The sequence below is a fragment of the Lepisma saccharinum genome, chromosome 4 (genome assembly GCF_977018435.1).
Source record: "Lepisma saccharinum chromosome 4, izLepSacc3.1, whole genome shotgun sequence".
Classification (NCBI taxonomy): domain Eukaryota; kingdom Metazoa; phylum Arthropoda; class Insecta; order Zygentoma; family Lepismatidae; genus Lepisma; species Lepisma saccharinum.
This window is the reverse complement of record NC_139232.1, coordinates 101041887-101067128: the sequence shown is the minus strand read 5'-3', so window position 1 is coordinate 101067128 and position 25242 is coordinate 101041887. Positions and strand designations below refer to the sequence as shown.

At 36.8% G+C, this 25242-nt stretch overlaps 2 protein-coding genes across 3 annotated transcripts in view; one reads left to right on the top strand and one right to left on the bottom strand.

Moving 5' to 3' along the window:
• Nucleotides 1–967: 967 nt before the first annotated feature.
• On the bottom strand, nt 968–3367 carry LOC145987036 (52 kDa repressor of the inhibitor of the protein kinase-like). Its single transcript, XM_083121496.1, has one exon. It carries the CDS (start codon nt 3365–3367, stop codon nt 968–970), a length of 2400 nt encoding a protein of 799 aa, XP_082977622.1.
• Nucleotides 3368–15534: 12167 nt separating this feature from the next.
• Nucleotides 15535–25242, top strand: part of Glys (glycogen [starch] synthase) — a 60620-nt gene continuing 50912 nt past the window's right edge. The window contains exon 1 of one of the 2 annotated variants that reach the window (XM_083120960.1): nt 15535–15728. The gene's annotated coding sequence lies outside the window, so the exon portion shown is untranslated. Of the gene's footprint in view, nt 15746–25242 lie in introns of both variants that reach the window. The other variant, XM_083120961.1, reaches the window with a different exon arrangement.

The following is a 25242-nucleotide window of genomic DNA, read 5'->3' as shown; positions in this document are numbered from 1 at the left end:
ACGAAATGAAATATCGAGATGACATATTACAGACACAATATATATTGCCAAATATCTTGACGATATATTGCTGACACAATATATTGTCAAATATTGTGATGATATATCACCAAATATCGTGACAATATATTGCCAACAACATTATATATCGCCAAATATTGTGATGACAATACTAGACTCCTTACACACTAGTTGTGTCCATCTTGGCAACTATCAAAATCTGAAACAAAGCAGGAGACTAATCAACCTACCAAATAAATACGCAAAAAGGTGAATGTGTCTGTTCAGGTCATTTATTTGCAACTACATTATTTTTTAGCATTATTGTTATATTACTGTTATTCTGCCATTTTTGGGTAATCATAATGATGAGGATGAAAGTTGAGCAGATGAAATGATGAAAGCACACTCACCAACAACCATGGCCGTAGACAGAAAAATATTTCGGGGGGGGGGGGGGGGGGGGTTCAACCATAATTGATCATATAGTTAATAGTATTACATGCAGTCACTAAACACTATGTGTTTCATGGCACGAAAAAATGGTTAAATGTAAATACTACACTAGCTGCCCTGCGGGAATAGTAAGAGTAAAGTACGAAGTTAGAGGGTTCCAGGTTCGAACTCTGGTCAAGCATGGGTAGGTACATCCTCATCGTCGCGGTTAACCCACAATGTAGAAAATCGACATAAAATAACTAAAATAGAAACTTTAATGCAGTATTTTTTTTTGAAAATACAGAAAACGTCTACTTAATGCTTCAATGATGTTCTCGCAACAACGAAAAGAATTAGTGAATAAAGAAATGAAGAATATGTGGCAGCAATAATATTTAAAATGTGACACATACAAAATTGAAATTCAAACTTTTCTCCTACAATAATGATCATCGTGGTGATGATAATGATGATGATGATGATGATGATGATAATAATAATAAAGGGAAACAACTCACCGAAATGGAAGCTACAATACAAAATGCCGAGAACGCTTTGAAAACTGGTCGAGCACATCCTCAGGGTTTATCTTCATGTTGCGATGAACAGACATCAATGCCAGACCGTTGAGTCGATTTTCACTGGTGGAATTTCGAAGGTAAGTCTTCAGTCGTCTGAGTGATGAAAATGTTCTTTCCGGTGAAGAAGTTGAAACTGGCAATGTAGCCAGTATCTGTAGAAGTTTACTTATGTTCGGAAATAATGAAGAATTGCACTGCACAAATCCTTCTACAGCAGACTTGGGTGGTGTGTTGTGCTTCTCCCATTTTGATTTCCACACCGCAAATTCAGCGTGGGCAATACTGGGCTCAGGAAGGCAGTTTTTATAAAAGTCTACACATTCCTTCAGGTCTTCACTATTGGCTGTAACACATTTACTTGGAATAACATTTTGCAAAGAAGAGATCAGTGTCCTGTGGCGTTGGAATCTGTCACTAAGCTGTGTTATAATATGGTTTAGAAATGGAAGAAAAACATTCAACTTATAATACTCCTCACAGGTCATAGACGGGATATTGTCTCGATGGGCTTGTCTTTTCACGATCCTGGGAAAATCCATATGGCCACCGTTTTCAGTAACCATGTAAGTGGCATAGGCGAAAATCTTCTTGAATTCTTCTTCTACATTTTCGCGCATGGCATTTAAAGTATTGATAACATGGTCCACATGGTTGCAAGCTTCTGCTAAGTCTGCATTTACAGCCTGGAGTTGTCTACATAAAGTTAGGGTGTAAGAAAATATGTTTTCTAAAATCAGGAGGGGGACAACGAATTTAGCTCCTTCAATGGCACTTAACAATTGGCATGCCTTTTGAGCAGTCTCTTTGTTTGCAGACGATTCTAGCAACTCCAGTGCATTCACTACAGCTGGGTACAACTCTTTAAATCTGATAACACTCTCGTGCTTATGGACCCATCTTGTTTCACAAAGACCTAACAGAGTTGCATGTTGACATTCTGGTAGGTTTTCTTTTATTGCCGTTTTCAGAACTTCGTTTCTTTGAGCAGACGAACGGAAGAAATTTGCAACAGACTGAATGCTTCCTAGGCAATTGCGTATGGACGATAGAGTACACGAATTTGCCAAAGCAAGGTTCAAGGAATGAGCACTACAATGGACGTAAAGAGCCATGGGGTGGTCCTTCCTAATATATTCATTAACACCATGCAAGTAACCGCTCATGGCTGATGCTCCGTCATATCCCTGTCCAACCAAGAAATGACAGTTTATGTTATTTCTTTTTAAGGTTGCAGAAAGCAGCATGGCCAAGCCCTTGCCTGTAAGGTCGACTGCTGGAACAAATTCAAGAAAGTCTTCGCGAATTTTACCTTCCTTCACATCTACATAACGCACACACACAGATACCTGTTCAATTCGAGAAATGTCTGTAGTTTCGTCTGCCATCACAGAGAAACACTCGGCAGCATTCACTTTCTCCACTATCTCTTTCTTAATTATGTCACCACAAATTGTAATTAACTCGTTCTGAATGGTAGGGCTTGTGTACTTTGAATTGAGCGCACCCGATTCCAAATGTTTCTGAAGCACAACGTCACCTGCACTTACACGGAACCGTAGTAAGGCACGGAAATTACCGTCGTTTGTTTCAGCCTCCTCAGACTTCATCACGTTTCCAAAGTCATCCGTTCCGCGAAGGGCAATTTCTTGACGACCGCAGAGAATAATTGTTTCTATAATGGAGCGCAGTTTCTCGCGATTTTCAGCTCCTTGTTTAGCTCGCTCGCTGCACAATTGGTCCACTATCTTATTACTTTTCCCTTCAGTCACTTTTATGAAATTCTCGGCTAGCTCTAAACACCGTTTATGGTATGACGTATTCGCATGGTTTGCAAAATCTTCCAAAGCATTTTTTAAATTGCAGTGCTCTTTGGTAAAAAGAGCCCCTAAATGTTGATGCCCCCCTTTACCCCCTTCCTCCCCTCGAGAAAACAGTACGCACACTTTGCACAATGCGCCTTCCAGTTTACTGGAATAGGCTAGCCACGGAAACTTTTCCAACCACGTTAGCTGAAATCTTAGATTTCGTGCAGTTCTGCGTGGGAAAGCATATGTTGAAGAAGGAACCCACGGATTCTTCAAAAGTTGTTCTTTTTTCAGATTGTTGAGATTTGCTACATTAAGGTAAAGACCAATATCATTTTCACAGAAAGAACTATCACTTTTAGTTACCAACAAATTGGCTGATGCATTTGTGATAATATCATTTTGCTTGTCATCCGTTGATTTCGCGGCGAAGTCATCATTAGAGGTGTCACCACTGTTACATCCGTTTTCACTTTTAGGTTTTTTCTTGAAAAACATCCCAATCGAGAGTTGTCCGCTTCTCCCATCTGCACCGCGTTTCATTTTTGGGTTCGCAAAGCACTAAAACTCCGGCACAAGAAACACACTCGTATCACACCACAAGGACGCGATCTAAAAGGACAAAGATACTTCCATCCAGCAATGACAAATTTGAGACTGGAGGCTATTGGCTACGACAATGACTGGACTATAAGAGTCATGTTTGTTTGACAGTCAAATCTAAATTCAACCTTAAGCGATCCATTCATTTGTCGCGATGCAGACCCATCTCGCGCATGGTGCAGTAATATTCCCAGTAGGGAAATTGTTCAAACAAGGGATTTTGCAGGGGGGGGGGATAAATAGGAAAGACGGAAAAAAACGTATAAAAATATGCAATAAACTGGGAAATGAAAACATTAAACTTTTTCTTTTGTATATCTATCTTAAACTTAAAGACGATATTTGAATATTATAATTATAGAAATGAAAGGGGAGGGGGGTTAAACACCTTATCTAACAGCCCAGGGAATTTAAAAGTTAAAAGGGGAAATTTTGAGTCCCAACCAGAAAAAACAACTGAAATGAGAACGGTCAAGTGAAAGTTTAAGGGTTGCGGGTGGGTTGTGGACATAAATAGAACCTGTTTTCCTCAAGTTTCAGGAATTCCAACTGTTTGAAAATTCTGACTAAATTGTCCCAAGGCGGATTTCTCTCCACATTGTCTTCCTGTTGCATTTTTGTACCTAGGTAGAGCTGTGAATAAGTTTTCGACTTTGAATTCTCAACCTGTATAAATCTAACATGTCAGACGTTTCGGGGGGGGGGGGTTTGAACCCTAAGAACCCCCCCCCCTTAAATACGGCCATGCCAACAACGATGGATTCAAATTTGGAACTTCTGGTTGACAAAAAAAATCAACAAATGTGGCCACCAAGCCAGTACAAACTAGAACTAAGCCGATACACTTTGAATCGATACCCATGTTGATGAGTGAAAATTGTAACAATTAAAAGTTGTTCAAAAATATTAATTAATCTTACTGTGTAAGCATTCCACTCCAATCACATGCATCAACTTGCTGTAAAATATTAAAGAATGGTGCAAAATGAATTTAAAAAAAAATCTTTCATAACTTCCAGGATAATTAATGTTGTGCAGCATTTTACAGACCCCACAAAAAACAATGCTGGAAAAGTATTGGCAGGTGTGTGTATGTAAGTGAGTAGAATTTCTCAATAACAGACAGGCCTGGGGGAAAAATAAATGTCAGTTATTCAGAAAAATACTGTACTACATAACGGTGAATTTAAATTTACTAAAGTATCCCTATATACATTAGAAATTGACTTCAACTTTTTCCTTTAAAGTCAGTCGTTTGAGTTTCTGCGACATCGTAGCAGAAGTGAGACACACTTCTCAAGATAACCACAAAGAATGCTGTCTACTGTCTGCACTTTTAAAAAGAAATATGTTCGGTGTAACATGAAACAGTGTGCGCTAGTTTTCATTCAGGTTGTCCGTTATTAAGAAGTTTTATTTGCATTGGGGAGGTAGTTTTCAGCATCCGCATCTGTTAAGAATGTCCATTATTGAGAAGTAATATTGCCATTAAACCCTATGTATTTCTGCCGGGGAATTTAAAAATGGCCGTAATTTAGAGGTGTCAGCTATTCAAAGGTGTCCATTAGGAAACGTTTTGCTGTATATTCCAATGGATCCTGCTCTATATACAGAGTGATTTAGAAATATGGCTACATGTTTGAAGTAAATGTAGTGTATGACTGTGTAATATAGAGTGAAATGGTGAACGAGATATTAAACTTGAAACCTCATTTTTTCATTTCAGGTAAGTCATGCTTATGTCATTAGCCAAGATGGCACTTTACATGTAACAGCAAGTTACAGTTGCAGCGTGGGCAATTCTATGCCAGAATGATCATGAGACTGGCGAGACATGATTTTAAAGTAACATTGTTGCCGTCCACTGTTGGAAAGTGGAGAGAACGACTGCTTACACCAAATTGTTGTTTAGTTTGTCCATTGCTGTGCACACGGCCCTCACGATCATTCTGGCATGCAATTGCCCACTATGCAACTCAGCACAATCTTTGCTAATGACTACACCTTGGAATTTTAGGTTCTAAAAAATCTTAAATTAAGCTAAAAAAAATGGCTGAAGTAGGTTCCAAAATATGTAAAATGGTTCAAAATTCATGAAAAATACTGATTAGGTACAACCGTTAAAAAACTAAATTTTAATTTTTGGATACAATGGAATCCCACAGACTCTTTATATTGTTAATATATGTGTGATGAGAGGCGATAATACGTAAGGTTGAAATAGAGAAAATAAAGGGTGATCCATAAAGAACGCCAGATTTGAAGTTGCTATAAATGTATTTTAAAAAAAAAAAAACATTCTCTTCAGGAGATATTAAGGTTTAAACATGGAAAACAATATCGGGCATATGATCCCCCTACTACACGCAATCACTCTGTCAATGAAATTCACCATGACCCGATCACAACATTTCCCCATCAAGTGTGTTGAGGACACGTCTGATTTCTTGCTTTAGTTCAAACAAGTTTCGGGGTTTGTTCTGGTAAACTTGCGACTTGGTGTAGCCCCCCCCCCCCCCCCCCCCAAGAAAAAGTCTCATGGTGTCAAGTCGCAAGATCGAGGTGGGAAGGTTTGGTCTCCTCGCAACGAGATTATTCTGTCCGGGAACATCTCACGCAGCAGATTGATTGTGTCTCCTGAAGTGTGGCAAGTTGCGCCGTCTTGTTGGAACCATACATTTTCGATGTTCATTTGATCCAAACGAGGCCAAAGAAAATCAGTTAGCATTGCACGGTAATGAATTCCATTCACTGTCGGAGCATTTCCTTCGCAGTCTTTAAAAAAGTAAGGACCAATCAAACCCCCACTCCAAATCCCACACCAAACCGTAACTCTCTGATGATGCATTTCCTTTTCCTGAAGCACTCTTGGGTTCTCAGATCCCCATATTCGGCAATTGTGCTTGTTTACGAACCCGTTTAAATGAAAAGTAGCTTCATCGCTGAAAATTATGTGCTTTGCGAAACCCTCGTTCCCTTTGAAGGATCCAGTCAACAAATTGCCGTTGTTTTCCATGATCCGCTGGTTTCAGTTCCTGCGTTAACTGCACTTTGTATGCGTGCAAGTGCAGATCTTTCGTCAAGATTATTTGCATTATATGTTGGCGCAATATGCAGTTCTTGAGCACGACGGCGATACGATTTTGCAGGACTCACAGCAACAGAATCACACACAACAGCAACGTTTGCTTCACTCCAGCGACTTCCGAGGGCGTCCAGGGCTTTTGATGTCTTGTGTTGATCCAGTTTCTTCAAATTTCTTGATTAACCTACGAACAGTTGATTCGTTCGGTGCATGAAGATGACCAAGTATCGTATGGAGTTTCCGAACAGTCACCACAAAACACTCACCATTCTTGTAGTGCGTTTTGACAATCAAAACTCGCTGTTCCTTACTGTACCTTTCCATGGCGTTAACAACACACACAAACAGTAGAACAACTGAAATGCTTCTCAACACACAACCTCAATGATAACTGATAACAACAATCACACAAACAATGCTGCCACCAAAAAAAAAAGAAAAAAAAAGTATGGCATCCTTTTCAAATCCAGCGTTCTTTATGGATCACCCTTTATCTGCCTGTTAGGGCATCTGACTACCATGCGAGAGACTCGGGTTTGATCACTGGTGGGGGAGAACTGATTTTTTCCACCTGTTCAAGCAGCTCCAGCGCCCACCCAGTGTCGTAAAAGTGGGTACCTGGAGGAAAATCTGGGGGTAAAGGCAACAAGGGGCATGGTGCTGATCACATCACCCCCACCTTCGGACGTGATCAATAAAGTGTGGGGCCCTAACCCCACACCTCCTATATGCCTCCATGGCATGGTGCATTACACAGGGGAGCACTTTACCTTTTTTTATCTGCTTGTAGCATTGAATTTTTTTAAATTTCGCCTTGAAAACTAGGAATTTTGAATTTTATCATGGTCCTAGAGTGACAACCCTGAATACATAATTTCATGTTATCCACAGTCAAACACAGCTTTTTTCTGTAAGGACTATCTTGTGTATTCAACATGATCTTTCAACAAAAAACAGTCAGTGGTGCAAATTTGAATGTTGAAATGTTGTACTTTGCAAGGCATGAATTCCACAAAGCACAGAACGATCGTGCAGGTAACAGTGGTGCCAGACATTTTGCTTTCTTTAGAGCAGGGTTTCCCAAAACTTAGTGTTTAAAAATCTTTCTGCGGTGCCCAAGTCAGTGCTCAGTTTGGTTAGGTTGCTTGCCTTACGTTAAAAATTAAACACATATTTCAAATCCAGAAATATTTTATGTGTAAAAGTACTAAATAAGCACATATTTGGAACAATCAATCATATCATTGATTGAATATATTGGAACATTTTGCGGTGCCTCTGTAAGCCAGCCCCAGCGGCGCATGCTTTGGAAACCATTGGTTTGGAGCTTTGAAAAACATTATGGAGTTGGAGGAAGAGAAATCGACAGAAAGTTTATTTCAAACATGTTAATCATTGACTTTTTCCGGTACCAAAGCAAGAAAATACCTCTGTGTGACACAAAAATCCTTAAAAACCTAAAAAAAAGGTTTCATTTAGGTGAAAAAACTTAAAATAGGTTCTTTTAGGCCCTATAAAACTTTGTCAGTTGCATTTTTTAATGAAACGCATACGTAACTTATTTCTTATTTACCTGCAAAGAAAAAAATAGGTTTAAAACCTAAACTCCGAGGTCTACTAATGACATAAGTTCAGGCACGTGACTTATCTGAAATGAAAAAAGGAAGTTTCAAGTTTAATATACCATTTCCCTGTACATTGTACAGTAATACACTACATTTACTTCAAACATGTAGCCATATTTTGACTCATCCTGTACATAATTTTAGTTAAGTATATATTATACTTCTTCAGCTTACAGGCTAATTGACTATTTAAGGACAAAGCTATGCACAAGCATTTATGACTTTGGATCATAAAAGCATAATACACATTTCAACTAAAGTATTTTTTAAAACTAAACAAATGCCAGTTATTAGAACTCTGTTGATTTTCAGTGGGTTGTTATCAACCCAGAAGTGTAGGATGCTGTGCAAACACAGGAAAAAGAAAAGAGGCTGGCTTCAGGTCATTTTCATCCTTGCTGTAAGTTTCTGGTGGCATTTGTTGCCATATTTCTACCCTCAGCTAGACGCCTGTGTACATCACAAATGCAACGGCAGGCAAGAAGTGGACATAGTTACCCAAATCTGTCTTCACATTCCACACACCTCTGCTGGTCTTGTCTCGAGTTCCTGAACAGCTGGATACAAAAAGGACTTTATCAAATACATGGTAAAATTACACAAATTTAGTAACTTTTAACCATAGAAGTTTTGAATATACATATGCAAATGAAATGGAAATAGGGAACACTCACTTATCACAGCCATGGATCACTTCTTCAGTTTCAGATGAAAGATAACGGAATCAGAAGTTAGGGTTCAATCCAGGTCCGCAGTGGGAGAGAGATTTGGCATGTAAAAACATGGTTCTCTCACCAGGCTTGCTGATAATGTAATAGTAAATAGTGATCACCTCCACTAACAACTAACACTCTAGCCTTCTTAAACCCAAAGGTTTATGGCTGCAGCAACACAAGCCTGTCATCTGTTCCTCTCCTGGGCAAGATCAATCCAATCTTTTCCATCCTTACCGATTTTCTTTAGGTCCATCTAAACATTATCACTCCATCTTCGTCTTGGCCTTCCTAGTGGTCTCTTACCATCAGGTTTCCCAACAAGAATCCTGTAAACTCTTCCATTCGTGCCATATGGCCTGCCCACCTAAGCTGCCTTGATTCACCTGTCTCCTGATTCCTTTTAGGTCCAAATATTTTTCTAAGGATTTTATTTTCAAACAGTCTTAATTTATGTTCCTCTTTCAATGTGAGGGACCAAATTTCACATCCATATAAAACTACACGCAAAATTACTGTTTTGTATATTTTAACTTTTAGTTTCTTAGTTTATGAAGAGAAAAGTAACATGGATTTCCTGAATTAAGCCTGTTTTTATTTTCTCTTTAAATATCACCCACACCTTGACATCTAAAATTAAGTGATCACCCATTGATGTCTGCAAAAGCAGCAATCGCCCATGTTGAAATCTAAAAGTGAGTAATTAGCCCTGGAGACGATGTGTAAAACAAAATAAACCACGGAAACTAGTGAACAATGGCTAAAAAACAAAAGACCATCCATGTATCATGAACTTACGAGAGAAAAATTTATGTGAAATAAAAAATAATCTTATTTTAGTACTTTTTTCATTCTGGTTGTGAATTTCTGGACAATAGTTGTTATATAATTGCACTTCCTACTAAATATCTCAATTGAGCATGTCCATTTTGTATTATCTTTTAAAATAGAATCAAGTTGAACAGAGTAAAATATTTGTGCAACGTGTGATCCAGCGACCCCCTGAAAAGGTAACAAATTACAGATGCACTTAAATCAAAATGTGTCTCGGGAGGACAAATCTTTTTACCCAGGTTAAAGCTGAAGCTGTAAAGGACACATACGTGTATAAGGTCAAAATTAGGGATGGGCCGATATGAAATTTTGGCCGATACCGATAAACTACAGATTTAAAATTTACCGATACCGATCCGATACAAAATTAGAAATGGTCCTTGAAGAACCTGAAATATTCATTGATCTCCTTAATAAATGTGTGTTTTGAGGTGACTGCAGTGCAAGAGAAGCGAAATATTTAGACATTTACTTTTTAGAAAGAAGAGCATGGGAATTATCTATAAAAATTACAACAAAATGGCAGTATTTTGCACTAAATTATAAGATATTTATCGATATATCGGATCGGTAAAATAATCGGTAATTTTACCGATAAATCGATACACCGATATGCCTATACCGGCCGATACCGATAGAGTACCGATTAATCGGTCCCATCCCTAGTCAAAATACAGGATAACACACAACCTTAGAAAGGATATTTGACTAGGTCCTGATGGCAGATTGTCATTGGCCTGCAGTAGTAAGTGGAACTGGGGTTGGTATGTGGGTGGCTTCAGAAATGGTCACTCCTTTAATTTTAGAAAATAGTGGCACAGTAATGTTTGATTTCTGGGGGGTACAAAGTTCAATCTCCATTATTTTTTTGGGGGGGCACCAAAATCCAAAAGTGTACACATAAATACTAATGAAGATTACAGTACTACTTTAAATTAAAGTTTACCATGGTAAATATAATTAAATTATTAATATTAAAGTATTTTATACTTTAATATTTCTTTAACTACCAATTCGAGTCATCTGTACATTGGACACCAGTTTAACTTTTCAATCGTCAAATAATTGGAACTTACTAAAGACATTTAACTCACCCTACAAATACTGTAGCTGTAGTTTTCGTGAATGTTTCCTTGCAAATATGTCTATAACCTCCTCTGGTTTCAGTTGGTATTTGTATTTATGGATGTACAGGAGAGCCAAACCATTCAATCGTTCATTACCCACTGTAGATTTAAGGTAGGTCTTGATTTTTCGCAGATTGGAGAATGAACGCTCAGCTGTAGCCGTTGTGACTGGAATCTCACACAACAGGTGAAGCAAACTTCTAATGTTGGGATACAAGGAAGAAAATTTGTATGCCTCTGCTGGATTATCTGGGGTAGATTTTTCTAATAACCAGAATTGTCTTCATAACTTGAGTTCCCCTTCTAATGCTAAAATAGACTAAACATCAGCTTCATAAAATTTAGCTGCCTCAATTATATCTTTAGCTGGATTATCTTCTTCAACAATGAATTTCGGAATTACTTTCTGTAGAGTGCTTAAGACTTCAATCTGTTTTGTTTTTTTTAAAATCTATAATCAAATTCAGATATTAAATAATCCAGAAAAGGGATGAACACAACACATCTGAAATAATCGATGACATTCTTTGAGGGAATATTTGACCTATGTCCTTGATTCTGTGCAATTCTTGGGATTTTTACATCAACATCCAGCTCTTCAGCAAGTGCTTTACTTCACTGTTCTTTCATATATCCAATAGAGATGAGTAAACAAGCTGAACCAAGTTTGATGATTGCGTTAAATCCATTTGCTTGCTCTGTAGTTGGATTGACAAAGAAAGAGTAATGGACAGGAATTTTGCTAATACTCTCAAACTGATCAGAGGCACCAACTTTCAATGATGCACGTGGGCACCTACTTTCAACGATGTTCGGGGACACCAACTTCCATTGGTGTATGGGGGCACCAACTTCAAATGATGTTTGGCACTCAGCAGTTTTTAACGATATACGGGGTGCACCACTTTTCAAAAGTGTACACATAATAAGATTTTATTTTTATTAATTTTGTAAATTACATATTACGAGTATAATTTGCTCGAGTATTTGGGGGGCATGTGGCACTGTGCCCCCTCTGGATCCGCCACTGCTTGGTGCCAAACAATCTGAATGACAAAAATTGTAGAGGAGAATGCCATGGCGTCCCATGAATTTTTTGCGTCCTATTAAATAAATGCTGTTTTCAATTTGAAAAAAATTGGATCGAAAAATGATCTTACTCGCTTTGCTCGCAATTTGTTTCCTGAATTGCATTGTAAATGACCAGAGACAAGTAAGAGCATCTAAGTACTTCAGACAGTTTGGTTTGAAGGAAGAAGAGCATGCACATTTCAGAGACAATTTATATCACTTTTGCTGTTGGTTTCTTATGGGGAGGATGAATTGATTGTGTAATATATTTAAGTAATATGTTAATATTAATAATATATATATATAAACTAAAACAGAGATAAAATGAGGTTTTTCTTTCCCGACTGCTTTCAAGGCTATTGCACCCCTAATCAGAGAGTCTGCCCATGCCTATGGACTGGACCTACAGTTTAAAGTGGGATCCGAACCCCTATATGTGCCTCCACTGGGTATCAAACCTGGGACTCCTTCATTACAAGGAGACAATGATACCACTGCACAATTGTGGAGGCCCACAAGGGATAGAATTTGGATGGAAGAAATTGTGGGGTACTGTAACCCTGTGCCACTGAATATGCAGGAATTATTTTCAGAAGCTTTAATTACATGTTGTGTTATGTATTCCCTACTAAAATTATGATACTTTGCTTCCCCTCACAATACTGCTGTATTTTTTTTCTAAGCAGTAAAAAATGGAAAAGTGGCACCAAAGCACCACAAAAATACGACAAGTAAATGTGCTAAAACTTGACCCACTAATTGAATGTTATTTTGCAGTTGTTAATATTGTGCTTCGGGGGGAAGCAAAACATTATCTGGGGCTTCCCAGAGGCAACTTCCCCCTTGCCCTATGGGTCACTGCACCTCTCGCTGTGGACCACTCATAAATTAATAATAATCCTAATAATGAGGATGGAAGACGATTAGATGAAATTTATAAATATAACAGGTGTAACTCAGTTCGTTAGGGCATCTGACTACCATGCGAGAGACCCGGGTTCGATCCCCGGCAAGGGGAAACCGGGACTTTTTGAAGCTGTTCAAGTGGCTCCAGCGCCCACCCAGAGTCGTATAAAGTGGGTACCTGGAGTAAACTCTGGGGGGGTAAAGGCGGCCAGGGGCGTAGTGCTGATCACATCACCCCAACTCGGCCGAGATCAAGAAAGTGTGGGGACCTAATCCCCTATACGCCTTCATGGCGTGGTGCAAGCACAGGGGAGCACTTTACTTTATATAAAAATAACACAATTGAACTCCAACTACAACACTGCCAGTAGTCTCTCAAACATGAAATGATCGTAAATCGTAACGTTTTTTTTATTGTTGTCATTTTTGCTTGCATCATCCTTATTTTACGTAGTTTTATGCAGCGGCGTGCATTCAGGATACGCAAGGTACGCACTGCGTACCCACAACACAGTAAGAAAAAATAAACATTTTTCGTCTTTCCCGAACATGAAAATTCAACAATTATCGCTCCGAAAGCAGTTCCACTGCAAGAAATTCCGATTTCCGCACGAACACGCTGCTGCCTTCCTGAAGGCAGTCCCGAATGATCCCGATTGAGACTTCGGCAACCACCCGATCCGCGTCCCTGCCGATTTCCGCAGAAAGACGCTGTTTCTTCTGCTTGGTACCCTAGAAATTCGGAAGGTAACCCCATTGGCTCATATCAGCCCCGGCCACGTGTTTGGGTCTGCCCGCGCTTCCCTCTCTCCCAGTTCTTTCCCGGTTCTAAGCTTCGAGGGTACCCAAGATTTTGACAGTGTATGCAGTGTTGACAGTAGTCAACATATTTTTTTCTGAAATGCTTAGCTTACTAGCATTTAGCAGCCACGCGTAGATAGATCACTGTTGGATTGCAATAAAAATACATTATAAAAAGTGATGCATTAATCAGACAGGAGGGCAAGAATATGTAGTGGTGGAAGATCATATTTAATATACGCGTAAACTATCACATATAAAATATTTATGTGAGGTTAAAGTTACGCTAGCAAGTTTTTTTTCGTATAGGGAGGTGAAGACCAGAATGGACTGCCACTGTGTCGAGGGGAAAATATGTGAACAATTTGCAAGTTTCGCACAATTCTCAGAGTATGAAAGTATCTGTTTATCTCCTTTCGGGATCAACATTTCCTTTGAGTTCCATAGCATGGGTGTTGATTGTTGACCAAACGATATGAATGAATGATAAAAGAAATACATAATAAAACACAATGCTTACAATGGGATTCGAATGACCCCCCCTTCCCTCCCGCCAGACATTGCAAAGTGATGTACGGTAGTTTAGCTTTTGAAGTGTTCTGGGATGTATGCTGACGTATTTTCTACTTGTCCTTAATTATCTCCCTTCTACAAAATACTTTGTCGACTGGCAACTCCGATTCATTCGTCCACAAGAACGCGTGGTTTTCGGGCATAGCGGGACCGGACACAACGTACCGTGCGAGGTTGACTTTTGCTTTCTTCTGTTGTGTGAAATTTGCAGCGAGTGCTTCGTTCATATTATTTACATTACAGGATCTCTATTGTTTGTCGGTGCCGTGAAGTGATAAAAGAGGGGGACCGGGAGTTATTGATGACATACTGGAGAAGGGATTTTCGGAATTTACGAAAAAAGTGTAAACAATCCGAAATGGAAGGTCTGTTCCTGATTTGGAAAAATTGTTTCAGGCAGGAGTTGTGAAGGATGGTAAGCAGTATATTAGGCATTTTGATTTTTGACAGGAAGAAAAAATATCTCTACAGAGTGATTGACTGAGTAGAAAAACAGTGAAACTTTATTGTTGGTCTTATTCGTTGGTTTCCTCTGCGAAAGGTGTTGTGTAATAGTAGAGGATACTGAGATTTATCTAATTTATTACATGAAATTTGAAAGGACGGAAAATGATTGTGCCATTTCCTTCCCGTTCAATGTTCATCGCACTGCATGAAGGAAATAATCAAAGTTGAATTGTTGGGCTCTACGTACCTACATCAGAATATATTTGCGAATATAAAATATCATACATATATTTTACCTCGTTACATACAAGGATGAGAAATTTCTCATTATAAAATTGTAGAAAAAAGTTATTTTCTGAATAACATGATGGCCAGGGGGGGGGGGGGTTCTGGCCCCCATAATTCATTTCGGTTGGCCCATGTTGCGTGCCCTAGTTTAAATGTCACCGCACGCCACTGGTTTTATGCCATGTTTAGGCAAATTGCGATGCGACGATGAGAATGAATGATCAAATGAAATTGGTGAAGGGAACATCCATGCTCACGACAGGGCTCGAACCTGAGACTTTCGGTGGCGAGATCGTGAGTGCAATTTATAAATTTCTGTCTTACAACACTCGGTTACCGGGGCGACGTTTTATTTCAAATGATTTTGTATGGCTTTGTCGTGGCGAACCGCGACTGAATTTACGTGAAAAATGTTATTGACTGTACTAAAACACAACTCTTATCTCTCTCTCTATTTTATGGCATGCAAAATGTTACATAACTGAACATACGCAGGGTCACTAGTCTCAAGATTCTACACTCTCTGGGTGTTATTTCCGGTGTTTTAATGAGCTGAGCTATCAGCTGATTGGAGTTTGACTGATGCTGCCATCTGCAGTGATTGTTTACATTAAACGTGTTTCTCGACCTTCAAATCATAGGGCATTGGGCAGAAACGTGTTGTTCAGTTAGAGTGCGAGTGGAACCATGTTACACCGGCTAATCGTGTGATTTGCTTGAATTTATTTGTTGCGTAATTTCATTATTTCTCAGAAGTGGCAGTAAAAAGTGCGTTTTTCTACTGGGCACTCTCAGAAGAATTAGTTTAGCATCTTCCGTACTCAAAAAAAGGTACGTTGTTGTACTAGGTATGAAACTCTCTTATACAATATATATATATTGCATATTCGTCTACTTACTGATTATAAAATACTTTTGCAAATTTTCTAATGTAATGCCTGTAATTAAGTGATGTCTGTATGTAGGGCGGCTTTATTATGCCGATTTTATTACAAGGGAAGAGGTTTGTCCTTTAGTACGCATATCTACACAGTAACGTTAGTGGCAGTAGGTTGTGAAAGATGACTGAAAAAGTACATATAGCCTTTCATTTACAGTCTTCAATTATCTTACTAGCTGTCATAGCCAACATTCCTCACGATTTTTCGGAATCCTAATTTTCATGAAATGTCGTCCATCCGCTGTGTACATAGGAAGATTGATGTTACATGATGCAGGAACAAAATACAATACCAGTATGCACTGCTGAATCGTAGGTCCTAGGAAAAGTTACAACTCCCCACCCCTCCCTGCTTGAATTATCAAGATGATATTGAAACAACCTCAAGATTTTCTTTTATTATGTTGATTTTTCATATAGGTATTTGTTGTGCCTCTACTCCTCAGTTGAAATCTGTTTCACACGACTTTTTTAATCGGTATTTTTACTGACGAACCATTTATTTATTTATTTTTCATTTATTAGATCATCATCGTCGTCGCCCTGTAATCAAGGGATCCTAGTGGTCCTTAGTGGTCCGGATCCCACTTTAAACTGTAGGTCCAGTCCAGATTAGCCTTACTGTGCATAAAGTAGACTTAAAACACCAAATCAATCCAATCCATTAGATCATCATGTGCACAAATGTACATGATGTTGAACAGGTCAAACCATTTACAATTACATTAAAAAAAAATTAAATCAATTATACCTTATGCATTTACATGAGGAACTATGATACATGTTCGGTACCAGTTTCATAGATCGGAGACACATTAAAATTGCATGGTTCGTACTTACCAATTGTGTATTGCGGAACATTGTTCAAGGTGCCATTATGCTTTTTACACGAAAACAAACGCAATTTTTCACATTATGAGTGATTTTTTTTTATTACTTTCTTCGCTTCCGGAACACACAATATGGCAGGCACATCTTGACTTATGTTGTGGGTATGCAGTGTTTCAACCTTCTTCACCGAAAAATACCTACTATTATGTTAGTCACTGGTGGAAATTATACATTATGCACGGGTAGTTGACAGATAGCCCCACAAACCATTATGCACGGTAGCTGACCGATAGCCTCACGAAACATTTCCGATAAGGTTAGTTTAGTTTAGTTTAGTTTATTTGCATCCAAGGACTACCGGTGTGTACAAATTACAGTACGTGGTAATATAGGACATGTCAATACTTACATTACAATACAATATTACATTAATAGATTTTACAAATACAAAATATATAGCCAAATATTGTAAAAAAAAAAAAATTGGGTCTTACTCTGGTATTATATCAAAATCACAAAAAAGTATTACATGAGAAGATGTAGAACATTGCAACCTACTTCTAGGTGATACTAATTATCCACTTTCATTTGACATTTAATTTTACAAGAATAATATGTGATTATACTACATTATGTACATTTGTCTTATGTAAAAGTCGCTTCCATGTATTCAGCTATAGAATAAAAAACATGCTTCAGAAGCATTGATTTTATCTTGTGCTTGAATATCATCAATTTTGGTTCTTTCCTCACATCTTGTGGTAGTTTATTGTAGAGATCTATGGAAGAGTTTAAGGGACCTTTCTTACATAAGTTAAGGCGGCAGTGTTTTATGTGAAGTTGTCTTTATTTCTTGTGTTTAGGCCATGTATTTCCTCATTTGTGGCAAAGTTTGAAATATTTTGCTTAACATAAATTAAGCATTCATAAATGTATATGCAGGGGAGAGGTAACACATTAAGTTTACGGAAAAGAGTTCTACATGAATAAGTTTTCTTTACTCCAGCTATGATTCTTATAGCTCTTTTTTGAAGCATAAAAAGGACATTGGAGTGGCCCTTGTTACCCCAAACCATAATACCGTATCTTAGTAAAGCATCAAAGTTTGCCATATAAAGGCACTTTACAGTTTGGGTGCTTGAGATATCTACCATTTCTCGAAAGGCATAGCACACACTACTTAATTTTGATTGTAGCATGTTTATGTGTTTTGTATAGCTAAGGTGTTCATCCAGAATGATACCCAGAAATTTTGATTTTTTTTAGGCTCTAGTTGTGTATTCCCAGATATTAGATTGAGGCTTATTTGGTTTCTGGTTTGGATTGTAGAAAATGTAATGTAATTTGTTTTTTTGCTGTTGAGGAGTAGATTATTATTGAAAAACCAGTCATCTAATTTGTTTAATACGTTATTAGCCTTAGGGGTTGAAACACTGACAGGGGCTTATGTCATCAAACGTACGCAGCATCCGGTTGTCGTAGGGCAAGCAAATGAAAGCAATGGCAATTGTGCGTAGGTGAGTTATTTCTCTTGAAAAATACATGATTTCCCGGACAAATATATTCCACGATGAAAGAAAATACCTCGACGAACGTTGAAAACCTTGGAGAAACTCATTTCCGTAAGTAGTTTCTTGTGTAAAATTGAAGAAATGTATCTCCGATGTATGAAACTGTTACCACATGTTCTACATGGAACAATACATTAATTATTTAAATGTTTTAGTATTTCTAGTAGTTACTTATTATATTAAAATATATATATAAAAAATAGAGTTTCACAAGCTAGTGATAGGTAAAACAATAGAAATATTCTTATATTTGTATTTTCCTGGCTCCTTGTAAAAATGTTATACATAAATTTGAAGTAACAAATACTCGAGTATTATATTTTATTCTTCTTCCATATACTTATTTACATTGTATGGATATCTTATCAGTTAAATATACTTCTGTAGCTAACTTTGATTTGCTTATTTTTCGTAAGGAATGAACTTTATGTTGTTTGGCAATTTATTGTAGAATATAATACCTGCATTTATGAGAGCTGACTTGGTTATGTTAAGTTTCAATGTTTTTCTATGAATGTCTGCTTTTTGACTGGTATTATACAACATGGGTTGTTAAATCCCTGGTACACTCACTGCAATATCGTATGTGTGTTGTGTAAGGAAATGTAGTAATGTATTTTAATATTTATCCTTTTTTAATTGTAAAAGGTATCAAATTATACGTAAATTGAGGTTCACTATCCCAAAAGCATTGTTAACTTTGAGTTATTGTAGTGAACGTTTGTAGTTTGAGAGGGTAGAGAGATCACCATCCAACCACTCACATGTACTGGGAGAGAGCTGAATGTGCATCTTATCTGCTCATGGAATTTTACATGTTTTATACAGCATACAGTTGTTTCTCGCAGTGTCTGTTTTTTAAGTAAAATTAGAACAACATCCATACTTCCAATAAAAAACTATGCACAAATAATTTTTATCTTTTCAAATTTTATGATTAATAATGAGACTTGGTTTGTTTTATGAGAAAATTCCATACAATTTCAAAACGGATAGAGCTGGAGACCTTGTTGTAGGCCGTTTTAAAATTTGGGACTGTTCATGCACTGCACCCCTCCAGAATTATGTTTATTTTATTTTTAATCAACAGATATCCATGTTTCATGTAATATAAAATTTGTTCCAGCCTGTGGAAGAAAACAAACAATGGAGATATCTTGATATATTAACTCCAAAGTATAGCATGCGTAAGTTAAAATCTCTGCCATCCCGAAGTACTTTTGCACCTTTTTATTAGTAAAAATGATTTGTATGCACACTAAAATAGCGAAAGAACACATCGAAAATTTCTATCAATTCCAATCTTAACGCTCCTAACCTAGTGACGTAAAATTATATGTGGTGTGTTGCACGAGGCCTTCAGGCTGTTCTGCTTCATGGTAAAATAGCCGGGTCATTCCATGTCAAATCATCCAGAATTTTGTGAAAATGTCACCCACCATCCCCGATTTTGATGAAATTCGGTATACTTATAGAACTTTTGATGCTGATTACAAAAATGACAACTTTTTAAAATTGGTCAAGGGGTTCAGAAGTTACGAGCTTTTTAAGAACTCCGTGTACTCCACATGCAGCTCCACTTTGAATGACATGCATTAGGTTATAAACGATCGTATCTTCCCTCGGGTTTGCCGTAGAAACTTCAAGTTTGTTTTGTTTTGTTCAGAATAGTATAAGCTTTCATTTAAATACCGTTTCAGATGAATGCATCAATAAACATGTATTTTTATAAATAGTTTTATGTATTTTTTTAGAAAAATAAATGACTAACTTCAAGAACGAATTTCATGCAATGCCCCCCCTTCAATTTCCCCCCAATGTTATATGTAGGTAGGTCAGAGTGTGTACTAATGCCTGTTGGAAAAATTGGGATGGGCGGTTCAGAGACAGGGTGATAAAAAAATCATTTGCATAAAATGACATTAAAAGTAAATCTTATTAAAAATGCTTATGTATTTAGCACAAAGCCTGAAGTATATTATGTTTCAAGCTACAATATTCAAAATTTATGTTCACTATGTATGAATGTAAGAATAGGCGTAACTTGGGGGGGGGGGGGCAAAGGGAAGCTCTTGCCCTCTCCAAAGTTTATATATTAATTTAAAATTTGCAAGTAATAATTACAGCGAAACCCCGATTTAAGTTCCTCGATTTTACATTTTCCTTCATTTTGCATTCAATCTTTGTGGTCCCAACATAGCAAATTGTTCAGAAATTTTCCAAGATTTTACATTTTCCCACGTATTAAGTTTTTGAGCTTGGTCTCCTGGATAACGTAAAATCGAGGTTCCACTGTATCTAAGTTAGTTTCAACAGTCTTCATTTTTTACAAAAAATGTATATATTATATAATTATATATATAATCATTATTAACATTCCCAAGTTTAGCAAATTTATCTTCGAGAACATTCTTTTTGTGCATTTTATCTCAATATGGAAGTTCTTTTTTGGCTACTCTTCATGGGGATACGTAATATGAAGTAAGAATTAATACTACACGTTTGTGCTGATGGAAGTTTTTTCAAATGGAGCTTTTTCGCCACATACCACAGAAAATATACTTGTGACGGGATGGTTAGAACAGTAAAAATACTTGTATAGACTTCTATAGTATAAAGCAACAAGTACGGCAATTATGTACCAATTCGGTAGAAATAGTATTAAAGGAATAAATTTCATAGTAATCATCTAGGGTGAAATGTTAACAACCCACAGTACAGTGTGTCAGCGATTGCAAAGTACTACAACAATATCAGGAAGTATGCACTATTTTGAACTTACAGGTTCCGTAAGTTACTTTTTACAAGTAACTGAGTTACATTCAATCATTATAAAAGTTACTCAGTTATTGTTACTGGTACTTTGAAAGTAACTGACTTTGAAAGTAACTGAGTTCCTTTTACAGTTACTGTAACAGTAACGTACTGTTAATGATCATTTATTTTGTGCAACTTCCGTGTTTTACTTATGTTTCTAGTACATAATATGCATTCATATAGTATTTACATTATTACTGCTAATAAATGATGGAAAACACAGTCAGCTTTGCTTGAACGATTACAATTAAAACATCATTTGTATGCTGACCACGGTATTTTGAATATGGTGTCATTGATTCCACTTGCACCTATTTCTTTCTCCTCCATTCCAAATTCAACAAGATCCAAAGATTCACTCCCTCGACAATGACTTTTTCCTAACTGGACAACCACATTCCAAACGAACGCAGCAGTCTACCAAAACAATGGAGTTTTCACATACAATTAGAAATGAATTACAGGAAAGCGTGGATGTTCTAAATCTAGCATGCAACAAAGCATAGCTTCCTTGCCAGCGATTCCAAGAAAATCCTTTCACGTAGCATCCGGAGAAGGTACATATTTTATTTTTATAGTCTGGAACAGAGTTGTCCAATTTAGCTATTTCCCTACTGCAAGAAGTAACACTGTTACCGTTGTTAACGCTACAGGTACTTACTTTTAAAAGTAGCTAGTTACAGTTAGAATTCCTAAATAAAAAGTAACTGTACTTGTAACTTTGTAACTATTTACTTCGAAACACTAGTTGTTTAACAGTCAGAGCAAAAATAGTAAGTGCTGATGTAATATGTTTTGTATATATGTATGGTTTGACTTTTGTGAAGAAGTAACTTTCCGAGTTCCAACTGTAAACAGTTATGTATCAGCATGTGTGTGTGTGCGTGACTCAAACTTGATTGTAGGATTGCTTCAAAAGTCCACGTGAATATGAAGATGCAACTATTAAATTCTTGCATCCACTTGGTCCATTAACTTCCTACTACTGGCCAAAAAGTATGATGTATCCAGTGGACATTAACAACACAAATGGATGGACATATGTACTTAGTGATAAGTCAAATACTTTAGTGTGTTTAAAATGGTCAAAATATCCATCTAAAATGTGAACGGCACAATTTATATTACATAAAATTTTGGCAATGCATAGAGTACAATTTTTAGGTGCTATCTTAATGGGTGTCACTTGGAAACTATCTTTGGGTTGAGATAATAACGAAGTTTTCCATCGCATAAAAATAGTGTCCAGGATTATTTGATAAATACATTTGAAAAATCACAATTATTACTCTTTATTCGTTTGTTCCTCAAGTGCCAGGAGGATCACAAAATATATATTTAACTTGTAAATTTTAAATTAATATATAAACTTTGGAGAGGGCAAGAGCTTCCCTTTGCCCCCGCCAGGTTACGCCTATGCTTACATTCATACATAGTGAACATAAATTTTGAATATTGTAGCTTGAAACATAATATACTTCAGGCTTTGTGCTAAATACATAAGCATTTTTAATAAGATTTACTTTTAATGTCTTTTTATGCAAATGATTTTTTTATCACCCTGTCTCTGAACTGCCCATCCCAATTTTTCCAACAGGCATTAGTACACACTCTGACCTACCTACATATAACATTGGGGGGAAATTGAAGGGGGGGCATTGCATGAAATTCGCTCTTGAAGTTAGTCATTTATTTTTCTAAAAAAATACATAAAACTATTTATAAAAATACATGTTTATTGATGCATTCATCTGAAACGTTATTTAAATGAAAGCTTATACTATTCTGAACAAAACAAAACAAACTTGAAGTTTCTACGGCAAACCCGAGGGAAGATACGATCGTTTATAACCTAATGCGTGTCATTCAAAGTGGAGCTGCATGTGGTGTACACGGAGTTCTTAAAAAGCTCGTAACTTCTGAACCCCTTGACCAATTTTAAAAATGTTGTCATTTTTGTAATCAGCATCAAAAGTTCTATAAGTATACCGAATTTCATCAAAATCAGGGATGGTGGGTGACATGGCCTGGATGAATTGACGTGGAATGACCCAGACCTAACAGCACTTCACAATAACACATTTCTGCAAGCTAAGAACAATTGAAAACATTCATAAATAGCATAATCTTCATAAAACATTCAGAATACTTCACTTTTTCCAGAGGGTGAGGGGTACCTTAAATTTAATGGCATGGAAAATCAGAAGTTTGCAATATTAGAGTTACATGTAAATTTACACATTTTCCTTTTAATGTATAAGAGCATTTAAGTAGCATGCGTATGTAAGTTTATGAATAGTTGTCCAAACACACCATGACAAAGATATGAGAGAATATTGACCAGGCGCGGTTGGCCCTATAGTGCACAAGATCAGTGAACCCCCAGTAATATACAATAATCACCTTGAGAATGAACAATAAACAATGTCTGTACATTTTCACATTATTTCGTTAAAATTTGTACACAATAAGTCATGTATTTGTGTCCATAACACCTTTTGCTGCGAAGAAGAAACCGCGAATCAGCCGCACTGATACAGCCCCTTTTTGAACCCCCACAGGACAGCTCGTGCCTCAAAACTGTTAGAGAAAATCATTTGTAACAAAATATACGAATTCTGTGCCAAATATAACATAATTAGTCCACTACAACATGGTTTCCAAAAGGGTAAATCGACAAGTACAGCTACTTCTCAATTTATTGAGATAATTATAGATGCATTAGAAGATAATGAGATACCCTGTGCTATTTTCCTGGATCTGTCCAAAGCCTTTGACTGCTTAGACCACTCTATGCTCATGCAAAAAATATACAATCTTGGCATTAGAGGAAATACATACAAACTGATAAAATCTTTTCTCACGGATAGACCACAGTACACCCAGATACTACATACTGAAAACCCCGTGGTTCACAAAATTATATCTGACACTGAATATGCAAAAACAGGAGTCCCTCAAGACTCTATACTAGGCCCGCTACTGTTCATACTATATACCAACGACTTACCCGCTCCAGACAATACAAATATTTTAACATACGCAGATGACACAACCATAACATGCAGTGCAAATACACAAGAAGAATTAGAAATACAAACCTACATATCAGTAAATATAATAACTCAGCACTTAAATTCATATAACTTGAATGTAAACTATCAAAAAAACAATGTATATGGCTTTCAATCCTGGAAATAAACCCAATGTTGATAATATAAACTTACAAATAGATTGTAATCAAATCAATTATGAAAATCCAGTTACATTTTTAGGTTTAGTTATTGATGACAAATTAAGATGGACATATCATATTGACCATGTATGCAAAAAAGTAGGGAAAAACTTATATCTACTAAAACTCATAACACAATATAATGTGTCTGAAATAAACACAAATCTATACTATGGACTTGTATATCCATACCTAGAATATTGCATAATAGCATGGGGAGGAGCTGCGCAGGAATACACTCAAAGATTGCTTACTCTACAGAAAAGAGCAATAAGGTATATGTTCAAAATACCAATTAGAAACTCATGTAGAGAATTATTTAGAGAAAATAAAATTATGACCATATATTCCTTATATATTTACAAAGTAATTGAATATGTACTAAAACACCGTAAATTAGATAAGAATTCGACCGTCCATCAGCACAACACACGTCAAGAAGAGAACTTCCACATGCAAGCACACAGACTTGTTCTCTCAGACAAATCACCTCATGTTGCAGGAATAAAATACCATAACAAACTTCCCACATTCATCAAAGAAATTACAGAAACTCACAAGAAACTGAAATCAATTAAACAGTATTTAACAGATATACCTCTATATAATCTCAATGAATTTCAATAGTTAAACTGGATTAGTAAATTGAAGCATTTAAATTCTTTTGATATTGTATGTCTCCTATATTTGGATTATCTGTTTTACAAGTTTAGTATGTAACACTTATAACTGTTTATGTTTAACCCATATGATTTATTTGTATTTTTGTGTTTGCATTTTGTTCTTTTTATTGTAATCTTACTCCATTTGTAATATTTAGTATTGTATGACGTTTTCCACACCCATGGATATGGGTCTACGGAAATAAAGAATTTATTATTATTATTATTATTATTGTGAAAGCTTCGTGCAGGAGCAGAAGCTCGAGGAGGGGGGAAGGGCAAAATACAT